We start from the raw sequence: 11862 nt of genomic DNA on the forward strand, positions 1-11862 counted from the left end.
GTTTTTTCCCTGCTTGGTAGGCAGCAGGAGTTCCTGAGACGGCCATGCCTGCAATACCAGCGCGGAGAGCCATGCCGCCCGGCCCCGGCGCGGTGCTGCCGAGCACCCAGCGGCCGCCCGGCCACGCCACCGCCCGGCCGGTCCCGCAACGCCGCCGCCGCTCAGCGGCTCCCGCCCGGCCGCCGCGCCGCCTTAACGGGAGGAGGGGCTCCTCGGGGGGCTGTCATTCTCCTTAAGCCTTTCCTTTCAAGCTTTGAATGTGAGCTGCCCTCCAGCCCCCCTCTCTCCTTTCCTCCCTCCAGCACATCGTAAAGAGAAGGAGGGGAAAAAGAAAAAAAAAAAAAAAGGTTTCAACAACAGGCTAGGCCAATGGCAAGTGGTGAGGCAGGGAAAGGGGGCCGAGCGAAGGGAGAAAAAGTGGAGAAAGGGAGAAAGAGAGCGAGAAAGCGCAGGCTGGGGGGGGGGTTGTGTAAAAGAAGAAGCGTTGCTAATTTTTTTTGTTTGTTTGCTTTTCCATGCATGCATAATGAAGCCTAATCAGAGCACGTTGCTGCTGCTCGGAGGACACTTTTGTATTTAAAGCCTTGCAAAGAAAAAAAGATCCAGAGACGGATCCACAGAGCAGCTTGCAGGGCTTGTTGACAACAGAAGCAGCATCAGTCGCCCAGAGAGAAAGAGACCGCGAAGGCTGCCTCTTCTCCTTTCCCCGTGTACTCGTCTTGGGAGCGGGGAAAAATATTTCTTCTCCGCACCACCCGAAAGCGTGATCCGTACCGAAAAGGAGTGAGCGAAGCCGGGACTGTGAATGCCATCGGAGCGGCTGGCATGTGCAGAGATGCTGCGAGCGGAGAGTTAAAAGCTCCCGAGTAGGCAGCAGCAGCAGCTGGGCATTTATTTTGTGGGGAAAAAAAAAAAAGAAAAAAAAAAAAGAAGAAAGAAAAGGAACTGCATGAAGAGCAGTACAGCACCATGAGCTCTCCTGGCGCAGCTTGCGATTCCCCGAGCGCACTACGGATCCGCTGTCGTCCGAGCCCCTGTTTGCACTGACTTCCCGCACCTCTCCGGGCACCTTCGCCGCCGCCTCGCCGAGCCCGGAGCTGCGGGTGGGGAACACGGGAAGGCCCCCGGGCGCCTGCTTTGTACCGTGGCCCCGCCGACTTCAGCTCCGGGGGGCTGGAGAGCCTCGAGCCCGGCGCGCATGGATTGATGCGAGGAGACCTCATGCACACTGCCGGCGGGAGTTTTGGAAACTTTTCCACGGCCGGCAGCTCCTTCTCCTCCTCCTCGTCTACCAGCGCCTCTTCCCAGCTCGCCCGCGGCTGCAGCCACTACCCCCGTCCGCGATGGTGGCCCCCTCGCCCGCTCGGCACGGAGGCAGCGGCCAGCGCTGGCCGCGGGCGGCCGCCTGGCTATGGCTGGCGGCGGCGCTAGGCGCCGTGTGGCTGCCTCGGGGCTCGCTGGTGCAGGGCCGGCGGCTGATCTGCTGGCAGGCGGTGCTGCAGTGTCAGGGGGAGCCCGAGTGCAGCTACGCGTACAATCAGTACGCCGAGGCGTGCGCCCCGGTGCTCCTGCAGCAGCAGCCGCCGGCGGCGGGCGGCGGGGACGGCTCGGCGGGCGCCGCCGCCGCGGCTGCCTCGTCCAGGCGGCGGTGCCCCAGCCACTGCATCGCGGCGCTCATCCAGCTCAATCATACCCGGCGTGGCCCGGCGCTGGAGGACTGCGACTGCGCGCAGGACGAGAACTGCCGCGCCACCAAGCGCGCTATCGAGCCCTGCCTGCCCCGCACCAGCAGCCCCGCGGGCGGCGGCCCCGGCCCCGGCGGCCCCGGTGTCATGGGTTGCACGGAGGCGCGGCGGCGCTGCGACTGGGACAGCCGCTGCAGCCTGGCGCTGAACCGCTACATGACCTACTGCGGGAAGCTGTTCAACGGGCTGCGCTGCACACCCGAGTGTCGCGCCGTCATCGAGGATATGCTGGCCGTGCCCAAGGCCGTGCTGCTTAACGACTGCGTTTGCGACGGGCTGGAGCGGCCCATCTGCGAGTCGGTCAAGGAGAACATGGCCCGCCTCTGCTTTGGCGCCGACATGGGCGGCAACGGCGCGGGCAGTAGCGGCGGCTCGGACGGCGGCCTGGAGGAGTACTACGACGAGGACTACGAGGAGGAGCCGAGCCAGAAGGGGAGGGACGACGCGGAGGACAATGCGGGCGCCGAGCCCGGCTTCCCCGTGCAGGCAGATAATGCCGGCCGGCCCGCTGGGGCGGCTGGGGCGCTGCTCGCCTCCATCTTGGTGCCGCTACTGCCACGGCTCTAGCATCCCTCCCTTCCCGCACTCCTCCCTGCCTGCTTTCCCATCGCTTCCTCCCTCTATCACTGCCTCCCTCCCCATCCCCTTCGCCGGGCCGGGCCGGGCCAGGCCCCCCGCGCCGAGCCGCCGCGGACCTCTAGTCGAGCCCTCCCGCGGCGGCCGGGGATCCGGCCGGCGGGGCCCCTCGGCGCGGAGCGGCTTTAAACGCTCTGGCCGCGGATTCCCCCGACCCATCGCCCTGGCGCCCCGTCCCCTCGCGTCTCCCCCTCTGCCTCTGCTGCTGCCCGCAGCCCCCAGCCGACCCCTTTCCCCGGCCGGGCGCTGCGAGCCGGCCGCTGGAGCGGTGGCCGGAGCGCAGGGGCTGCTCACGTTTCGGGTGTTGGTCTCGAGAGTGCACTATGCAATTACTGCCACCCTGCCTTCGTGTTACCAGCGAGCGGAGCGGCTGACGGAGACTGCGGGCGAGGCCGCCAGCCGCCCCCCGGGACAAACCGGGAGTCGTGGCATGCTGGTACTGGGGGTCTTTTAAGAGTTTTGACATGAAGGTTAGTAAGAGGTGAGCAACCCAAACTTGCTGCCAAAGCGTTGCCGTACTAGTTAGTCAGCAACTTGATTATCATTAGCTGCATCACACACTTCCCGATGCAGTTGTGCCCGAAAGGGGTCTACGCTGTATCTGCCGTTAAATTTAGGGAAGTAGCAGACTGAATAAATTCGGTGGTTTACAGCACTCCCTCTTGCACACACATATTCCCTATAACAAAAGCGTGCCAGCAGCCGTCTCTTCCTCTGTAACCTAGTGACATAAAAAAAAAAAAATTGTTTCGGAGTTGTTGGCTATACTGAACAATGCAACTTTTGTTTTAAAAGAGCTCTGCACTGCCATCTTTGAAAGACACTTTTAAACTCGAGAACATGTATGTACAAATATCCTGAAAAGTTTTATTGCCTCGTCATATCAGGGTGCTGACCTCTGGTAAATCTTATATAAGAAAAAGTATTTAAAACTGGGATTTGTTACCAGTCGCTCTTCATTGTATATAGAATTTTATAAATTGTATGCTTTGGGGATAATTTATTTAAAAAAATAATAAAAAGTTTTAATTCCACATCCTATTTGCCAGGTAGCTGCATTTGCTATTCGTTTTGGGAAAGGTACAGATTTCACTTTATGTTTAAAGGGATACCAGCAACAGTGATTAAGTGAAGTATTCTCTAGAACATCAAATGTACAGTGTATTTTACAGATTGAAAGTTAACTTTCGTATTTGAAGAGACTTTATGAACGTTTTAGAATTGTGTAAACGCATTTCTGAGCTGCCTTAAACATTGTATTTTTTATGGAAGGTGTAAAAAAGGCCTGTCTTTTAAATCTGTATGGCTTTTTTGTATTTTCTAAACTTGTAAATTAGTAAAGAAAGAGCTTTAAATAATGGATGCAGTGAAATTGTTTTCCAGGGACACTTGAACTCTCAGCACCCGAGATGTGGGGGTGGAGGGAGAGAGGCGGGGATCAAACCACAGAATAACAAACCAAAAAACAGTAAAAAAAAAAATCGGTGTCTGCCTGTAATACTTCACATAGATGTAAATTATTGCTATTCTTACTTTAATGGATAATTACATGCAAGAAGTAAATACAGCTTTGAAAGTACTTCTTTAAATGAGTGGTTGATTTTATAATGCGTTGGCATGGTAACCTGCCAGAAGAGAGTAAAGCAATTCAAGGACACTGCTCCTGTATATATATACGTGTGGAATTACTGGTGCACCGCGCTTCCTTCCTGCAGGCGCGCTGCTCTCGCTGGCGCTTGTAGAAGTGCTCCTAGGCGTGCAAACGAATGATGAGAAATACATCACACAGAGGCGGCAAGTGCTTCGAACAAGGCTTTACTTCGCGCGGGCAGGGGCGCACGCATCTAGGCAGCTGCAACAAAATGCAAAGTTTGCTATTCAGCCTGCCTTCTCCCACAACGAAGAATGCAAAAGTAAACACGCTGAAGGGATCAGCAATTACTAGATCTTGTAATACTGTGCTTAGGAGATGCTTTGCATCGTGCTGAAGCCTGGTTTGCTGCCAGAGCTACTGATCTACACTCAAACGCCCTTAGATAAATAATTACACTCTTAAGCTGTGTCGAGTGCTGATACACTTGACCTTGTAAATAGAAATGTTTGCAGTAGGAATAAACTCCAGCACTGGAAAATCTTTTAAACATTAACACAAAAGAGAGAGCTCAGTCCTCTAGGGATTTGAGTTTGGACTGCATCAAGCTAGGCACTCACCGAAAAAAAAAAAAAAAAAGAAAAAAAAAAGAAGTTTATTTAACTTCTATTCATGGTGTTTATTTAAAGCTTTTCGTTTAAAAGGCTATAATTAGAAGGCAAGTCAGAAGTTTAAAAGCTACCACAAATAAACTTTGACTGAGGGGGAGACAGATTAGCAAGATAGTGTCTTTTTCATATTACCAGATCTTGACAGAGCGCAAATCCACATCCGTCTGTTGTATAAATCAACAAAATTAGAAATCCCTGCTTCTGGGTTAGTTATTTCAATGAAAGATTATTTTATTATTTCTTTAGGGTGTGAATTTCATTACATCACCCGGCAATAAATGCACATAAGTGCACGTGCACACACATAAGCCAACCCCATAGAGTTGTGATACCAAACAAGTGTATGACTATGGTGTGCAGCTATGATCTGAAGTTTGTTTTTAAAGTCATCTGAACGGTTGAGTAAGCTTATTGTTAAAACAAAGCTAGAAACTGTTTCTTCGGGAGGAGGACAGAGTAGTTGGGTGAGACTTGTAAATAGAGTCAGCTTTCTTTACAAAGTGCTGAGTTCACAATGGGGTAAGGATGATCTTAAATACTTCTTGCACAGATGACCAGAAATATGCTTTCAGTTTGTCAACAGTTAGCACCCACAAGGACTTTTTAACTAGTTGTTGATGAAAAATTAAGTCCCAGCTAAGAGCCTTTATTTTTCTTCATTTAGGAGCAAAGACATTAGCCCTAGAAAAGGACTGATAATTAACTGCTACAATAAACTCAAGACTTAATTTTACAGGCTCCTGTTGAAAGCATCTGCCTGGAATAAATCAACACCAAGCACCACGAGGCATGGAAGAATCATCTGTATGCTTCCTTCTCCAGAAAAAGTGGATTGTTTTAAGTTATTGTGCAATAAATACAGCTGAACTGATTCTGTCCTGTGAGCTCCTCTCCATAAGGAGGTAGTTCTGGGTTTTGTTGTATAGTCAGAGTAAGCACAATTTCCAGCAGGAATGGCTGCCCATGTTGCTATTTGTCGCAGCTGAATAAGCCTGTGCAGATGCTGATGTCCATCAAATCCATAGTTCTTTTGCTTAATTTTCAGACAAATGGAAATCTTGAAATGTGACGTGATGTAGCAAGAACAGATTTAAGCAAGGGAAAGACTTCACCTTTCCTGACACAGAGATTTTTCACAGGAAAGGAAGGTCTCTCATTTGTCTGGCTATTTAGCAGTGCTCTCTGCTGAAGTCCTGTCCAGGCTAGCTCTTCCAGGGGGAGAAGGAACTTTACATCATTTCATGTAAAATAATCCAGTAGATCCCTTTTCATTCCCAGTTACCAGGTTTGAATTCTGGGTGACAGTTTATTTGTCTTTAGAGGCACTTCAGTGACAAATGTTTAAGGGAGTGTGGGACAATGGTGGAGAACAAGGGAGGCAGTTCATTGAACTGACAGTGACCATACAGTAAATAGGGGGAGATTCAAGCTTCACTGATCACCCAAGCACACAGCAAATCTTTTGTATACAATCACAATGGACATAACATAAGGTCTCTGTTTATTTTCAACAATATACACCAAAATATACAGACAACTATGCATAACTTTGAAATTGTTATGAAATGAAACCTTTCAATGTCCACAAGCAGAGCTCTGGTTTGGCCAAGTCTTTTCATCATCACATTGCAAAGCATGATGGATTTTACTTAGAATCTTCACTCCTCCTAAAAGCTGTTGGTCTACCAGATCTCTTACTACATACATGCCTCTATAGTTCGTATCTTAGATAGGGCTGCTAGGGTGGCTGCAGGCAGCTTTACAGTTAGAGAACAAGACCTCTCAATGTGATGCAAAACTAGTACTTGATTTTTGGTTTGTTTTTTACTTTTGAGTGCACTGGAATTTGAGAGGTACTCCAAAAGAGCCAAAGTGCACATATAAGAAGTACTGGAACAAAAAATCGTCACCATTTGAGTAATGGAAAATGCTTCTTGAGTGATTGAGTTGCATAGTCTTCAAATATCGCCCAAAAAAATTTAGACCTTCAGTTGATTTTGTTCCTGTCTGCAGTAATAACTTCACACACTTCCACACTGCCTGTGGTAACATACCCCTTGTAAGTCCTAGGAGGAGTAGGTAGTTGTGCAACAGGAAACATTTTCAAATGGGAAGAGCAATGATTTCACGTCTGAGATACAGATTTGTAAGCAGTAAAGTTGAAAGTTACTGTATTTTACTTGAGGCATTGGTTGTGGTAGACAGTTGAAAAGGCTCACATTGACTGAATGACATAAGTAATGTGCTATTAGCATAAATACTTTCTAAGACATCCATTTAATCAATTTCTTAAATAACAGAATGATCTACTACAAAATAGTGGACTGTATACACTATATTTTGGCACAAAGATGGTCATTCTCCCACTAGTAACCAAGGGCTCTATATAAATGATTTCAACAATGTTTTATTAAAGGGGGACAAGAGCCCTCGAGCTGCATTAATCGGGGAGAAGTCGAGTGGCACTTTTGTTATGGAAATGTTAAACACATAATAGTTCAGGCAAACAATGTGGAGCCACTTCATTCTCTCAGCCGTGCTGACACCTCTTAAAGAGGAACTGCAGGGAAGGATGTGGGAAAGATTTGCTTTCTGAGGAAGCTTTCAGCTAATATTTTGGATATCTACCTCCAAAATTCAACCAGTGCAAATGTAACTGAAGGGCATAAAAATAAAACAATGAAGAAGCAAGATTTATGCAACTACTGTTAGTGATGAGAGTTTGGTGCTCAAAATCAAAATAGTAATTGACAAGCCTCCCTTTTCTTTAAAGTTTCTTTTTTTCATGAATTTATTATGAGCCAAGTGAATATTATAATAGAGAGTGAATGTGCACAAAGAGAGATTTTTGTTAACACATAGAGATAATAGTGCTAATACGATACCTTGGACACACATCGGGGAGGGGAAAGAGGAACACCCTAGAGTAAAGAAATAGACTAAGGTTTAGTAGGGATGGTCATGAGGTGAAGTGTGATGTGCAGGAAACATAAAAATACGTTAATAAAGTGATACAGAGTCTGCATTAAGAAAGATTCACATTCAAATATGGTCTTTTGAATGGACGAGAAGAAGAAAGGGTAGGGAAGAGGAGATGACTGTTATGTAGAGGTTTTGGAGAATTGATAGTGTACTTGCTAATAGGGAGACAGAAGCTCCAAAATAATATCAAGAAGTTAGCTGAGACACAGATTGAAAATAATGGGGGAATGCAGAAAGAAAGCTGTCTGTCTTTAGTAATGTTGGCACAGCCAGAAGGTAAGAGTAATGTGGAAAGAAGATGAATATTTAGCTCTGGAAATGACTTTTTTTTCCCATCTCCAGAAGATGGAGATGAAAGTTATCATCCCCATGTTCTTGCTATTCATGGCACTGTGTCAAACACACTCAAACACTGTGTCTGGGTTTCAGACCACACCACTTTCAAGTTCAGGAAGGATGTTGAGAAACTTGCAGGGCTACTAGAAGGCTGCCACAATGGCTATAGTTTGTTACCAACAAGGAAAAGATGAGGGAGCGGAACTTCAGTCCAACTGAAAAGTGAATCTAATGGCACCCTATATATACCATGGGAATAAAACTTTTGTAAATACTACAGGACCCAACTCTTCTCAGTAATGTAAGAAAGTATGACAAGGTGCATCAGGCACAGACTGTGGCCAGTAGGTTCAGACTGCGCATTATGGGAAGAACTTTACCTGGAGGTGAAGGAGGTAGTGCAGGACTGAGACAAGTTTCCCAAAGAAACCCCGTCACCTCCATTGTTTGATGTTTGCAAGATTTGGCTAGCAGGAGATACAGCTGATTTCTAGTGTTGGCTGGAATACAGTTTTTGGAAAAACTTGGGAAGTAGATGATCTCTGGAGATCCAATTGGATAAATTTCTATTATACTGTGATTTTAATGTTGACCTGATGATGAGAAATCCAAGAGGCTCCTAAGGCAGATGTAGAATGAGGTCAGACTCAAGTATACATATGGCATATTTCAGTGGAAGAGAGAAGGTAGCTGTTACACATGCCCACAAGGCCAAAGGGAATTGAAACACTTGAAAAGGGGTCAAAGAGGAAGTTTAGGAGGAGAGTGGAGACCAAAACATAGAATTTAGTTCAGGACTTGAAGACAAGAGGAACAGAGGAAACATAACACAAGGGAAATAGTGAAATATAAGGCAATACAGTGAGGAAAAGGAAAGTGTCCATCTAAGAGTAACACGAATTGGAAAATAGACAGTTTGATTGGGAAGAGAAAGATAAGGCTAGGAAAAAGTTTGGAGGAAACTAGGAGTGCAGAAGGGACATGTCTTTCTTTTCCAAGAGAGAAATACTTGTTTATAAACATGTTCTTGGCCACAGAATCTTGCTGCCTTGAAACAATAGAAATAAAATTCAGTTGAACCTTCTCCTTTATGTCTATGAGCAAATATAGACAATGCAGACACAGTTTGTATTTTTAACTATCTGAGAGACTACGGTGCTCTGTGTAGTCACAAAACACACATCCTTGTGTAAATAAACATAGCTTGCTAGATGTAGTCTCGTAATGCAAAAGCAAGACACATCTGTTTATAATGTCGTATACTAAAATAATGCAATTGCCTACTACTTTATAGTCTATATGGGAGTTTATATCTGGCTTCCACTAGTTCTAATTGTTTAAAAAGTAAAGAAAGTTAGGTGGTTTAAACAGAATTAATACAAGCACTACAAGTTTCCAGTCATCCACTGACAATGACTTCTAATTTTAGCAGTGATAGTAGCTGAAGAAGTATTGCATTCTGTCATATTGCATCCCTACAAAGGGGAAATCAGGGAAGAATGCCAGGAGGCCTGCATGGATGAACAAGGAGCCTCTGGACAAATTTAAAACACAAACAGGTAGATTACAAACCATGAAAAAAGGGAAAGATAGCCTGGGAGCAATACAAAGAAATTGTCCCAACAGCCAGGAAGATGGTTAGGAAAGCTAAAGCACTGGTAGTTGTAAATCTGGCCAGGGACATCAAGGGTAACAAAAAAAAAAAGCTTTCTTAGGCACATCAGCAATAAAGGACCAGGTAAAATGTGCCTCCTTTCAGGAAGGATATGGAAGACTTGGTTATGCAGGACATGGAGAAGGCTGAGGTACTCAAAGACTTTTAGCCACAGTCTTCAGCAGCAAGTGCTCCAGACAAACTCCCTGAGATGCAGAAGGGAAGAGCAGGGGTTGGGAAAATGAAGAACTGCCCTATGCAGGAGAAGATCAGGCTCAAAAACATCTAAGGAATCTGAAGGTGCACAAGTTCATGGGTCCTGATAAGATGCATCTGAGGGTCCTGAGGGGACTGGCTGAGAAAGTGGCTCAGCTACTGCCTATTATATTTGAGAAATCATGTCAGTCTTGTGAAGTTCCCGCTGACCGGAAAAGGGGAGATATAAGTCCCATTTTTGAAAAGGGAAATAAGGAAAGCTGAGGAAACTAAAGTCTCACCTCAGTGCCTGGCAAGATCATGGAGTTTCTTCCTGTGCTAAGAGAAACTGTACTGAGAGGGAAAATAATCAGGTGACTGGTGACAACCAACATGGCTGCACTAAGGGCAAATCATACCTGACTGACTTGGTGGCCTTCTATGATGGGGTTATATTGTGGACCCAGTGGTGGACAAGGGAAGGGCAACAGATGTTATGTACCTGGCCTTGTGGAAAGCACTGGACGCTGTCCTGTACAACAAACATCCTTGTCTCTAAACTGGAGAGATACTGGTTTGATGGATAGAGTACTCAGTGGATAAAGAATTGGCTGGAGAGTCACACTCAAATAATTGTGGTCAATGGCTCAATGTCCAAATGGACAGCAGTGACAAGTGGTGTCCTCAGGGGTCAGTATTGGGGCTGGGACTGTTCCACATCTCTCTCGGTGACACAGACAGTGAGATTGAGTGTGCTCTCAGCAAGTCTGCTGATGACACCAAGCTGAGTGGTGCGCTCAACACACTCAGGGGAAAAGATGTCATCCAGAGGAACCTTGACAGGCTTGAAAGGTGGGCCCATGCAAACCTCATGAGGTTTAAAAAAGCCAAATGCAAGGTTCTACAATTGGGTCAGAGCAGTCCCAAGTACAAATATAGGCTGTTGGAGGAATGGATTGAGAGTAGCCCAGACTTTGGGGTGTTGGTGGATGAAAAGCTCAATGTGTCCCAGTTGTGTGCAGTTACAACCCAGAAAGCCAACTATGTCCTGGGCTGGATCAGAAGAGGTGTGAGCAGCAGGTCAGGAGAGGTGATTCTGCCCCTCTACTCTGCTCTTCTGAGACCCGGCCTGGAGTACTTCTGCCTGGGGTACTGCATCCAGGTTTGGGATCCCAAGCACTAGAAAGATGTAGCCCTGTTTGTTGGAAGGAGACCGGAGGAGGCCACTAAGCTGATTAGATGGCTGAAGTACCTCTTCTATGAAGACAGGCTGAGAGAGTCAGGGTTGTTCAGCCTGGAGAAGAGAAAGCCCTGAGGAGACCGTTTAGCAGCCTTTCAGTGCCTAGAGGGGAATTACAAGGGAGCTGGAGAGGGACTTTTCACAAGGGCATGTCATGGAAGCACAAGGAGGAATGGCTTTAAGCTGAAGGATGGTAGGTATATATTAGCTATTAGGAAGGAATTTTTTACTGTAAGGGTAGTGATTCACTGAAACAGGTTGTCCAGAGAAATTGTGGACTCTCCAACCTTGGAGGCGTTCAAAACCTTGATGAGGCTTATTATTATTATGATTGTTATGGTCTAGGGGAAATTTTGCTGCCCATGGCAGGAATGTTGGAACTAGATGATCTTTAAGGTTTCTTCCAACCCAAACCATTCTATGATTCTATAGGTATTCCTGATACACTCAATAGTGATGATCTTCATGTTATCTCTTTTTAGGAGTTGGTGTCCTTCTAAATCCATTTAAACATTTTTGATGTCATGTAAAAAATATGTTATAGCAGGAAGTAAAGCAGCAGTCCACAGAAACTCTTATGGCTATCTTATTTTTCATATTAGTGTATTCAGTTGTATACCACATGTTTGAAAATTAGTCTATAGGACCTGACAAAGTCAAGTTTAGACAGTTTGTCTATAGATAGACAAACTGAAATATGAGTTTATTTGTCTGTGCCTATCAGGAATTGAGGCCATGGAAGAAAATTCAAAACAAGAGTGTGGATTTTATAGAAAGAACTGAAAGAACATATGTGCCAAATAATTTGTCCG

The 11862-nt window shown here is 46.4% G+C and overlaps 1 protein-coding gene across 1 annotated transcript; it reads left to right on the forward strand.

The window, feature by feature from the left end:
- Window positions 1-248: 248 nt before the first annotated feature.
- GAS1 (growth arrest specific 1) lies at window positions 249-3970 on the forward strand. Its single transcript, XM_066181718.1, has one exon. It carries the CDS (start codon window positions 1344-1346, stop codon window positions 2310-2312), a length of 969 nt encoding a protein of 322 aa, XP_066037815.1. The 5' UTR covers window positions 249-1343; the 3' UTR covers window positions 2313-3970.
- The last annotated feature ends 7892 nt before the right edge of the window (window positions 3971-11862 follow it).

The sequence above is a fragment of the Chamaea fasciata genome, unplaced genomic scaffold (assembly GCF_029207755.1).
Source record: "Chamaea fasciata isolate MVZ Bird 193981 ecotype frontalis unplaced genomic scaffold, bChaFas1.0.hap1 SCAF_4, whole genome shotgun sequence".
In the NCBI taxonomy this organism is placed as follows: domain Eukaryota; kingdom Metazoa; phylum Chordata; class Aves; order Passeriformes; family Sylviidae; genus Chamaea; species Chamaea fasciata.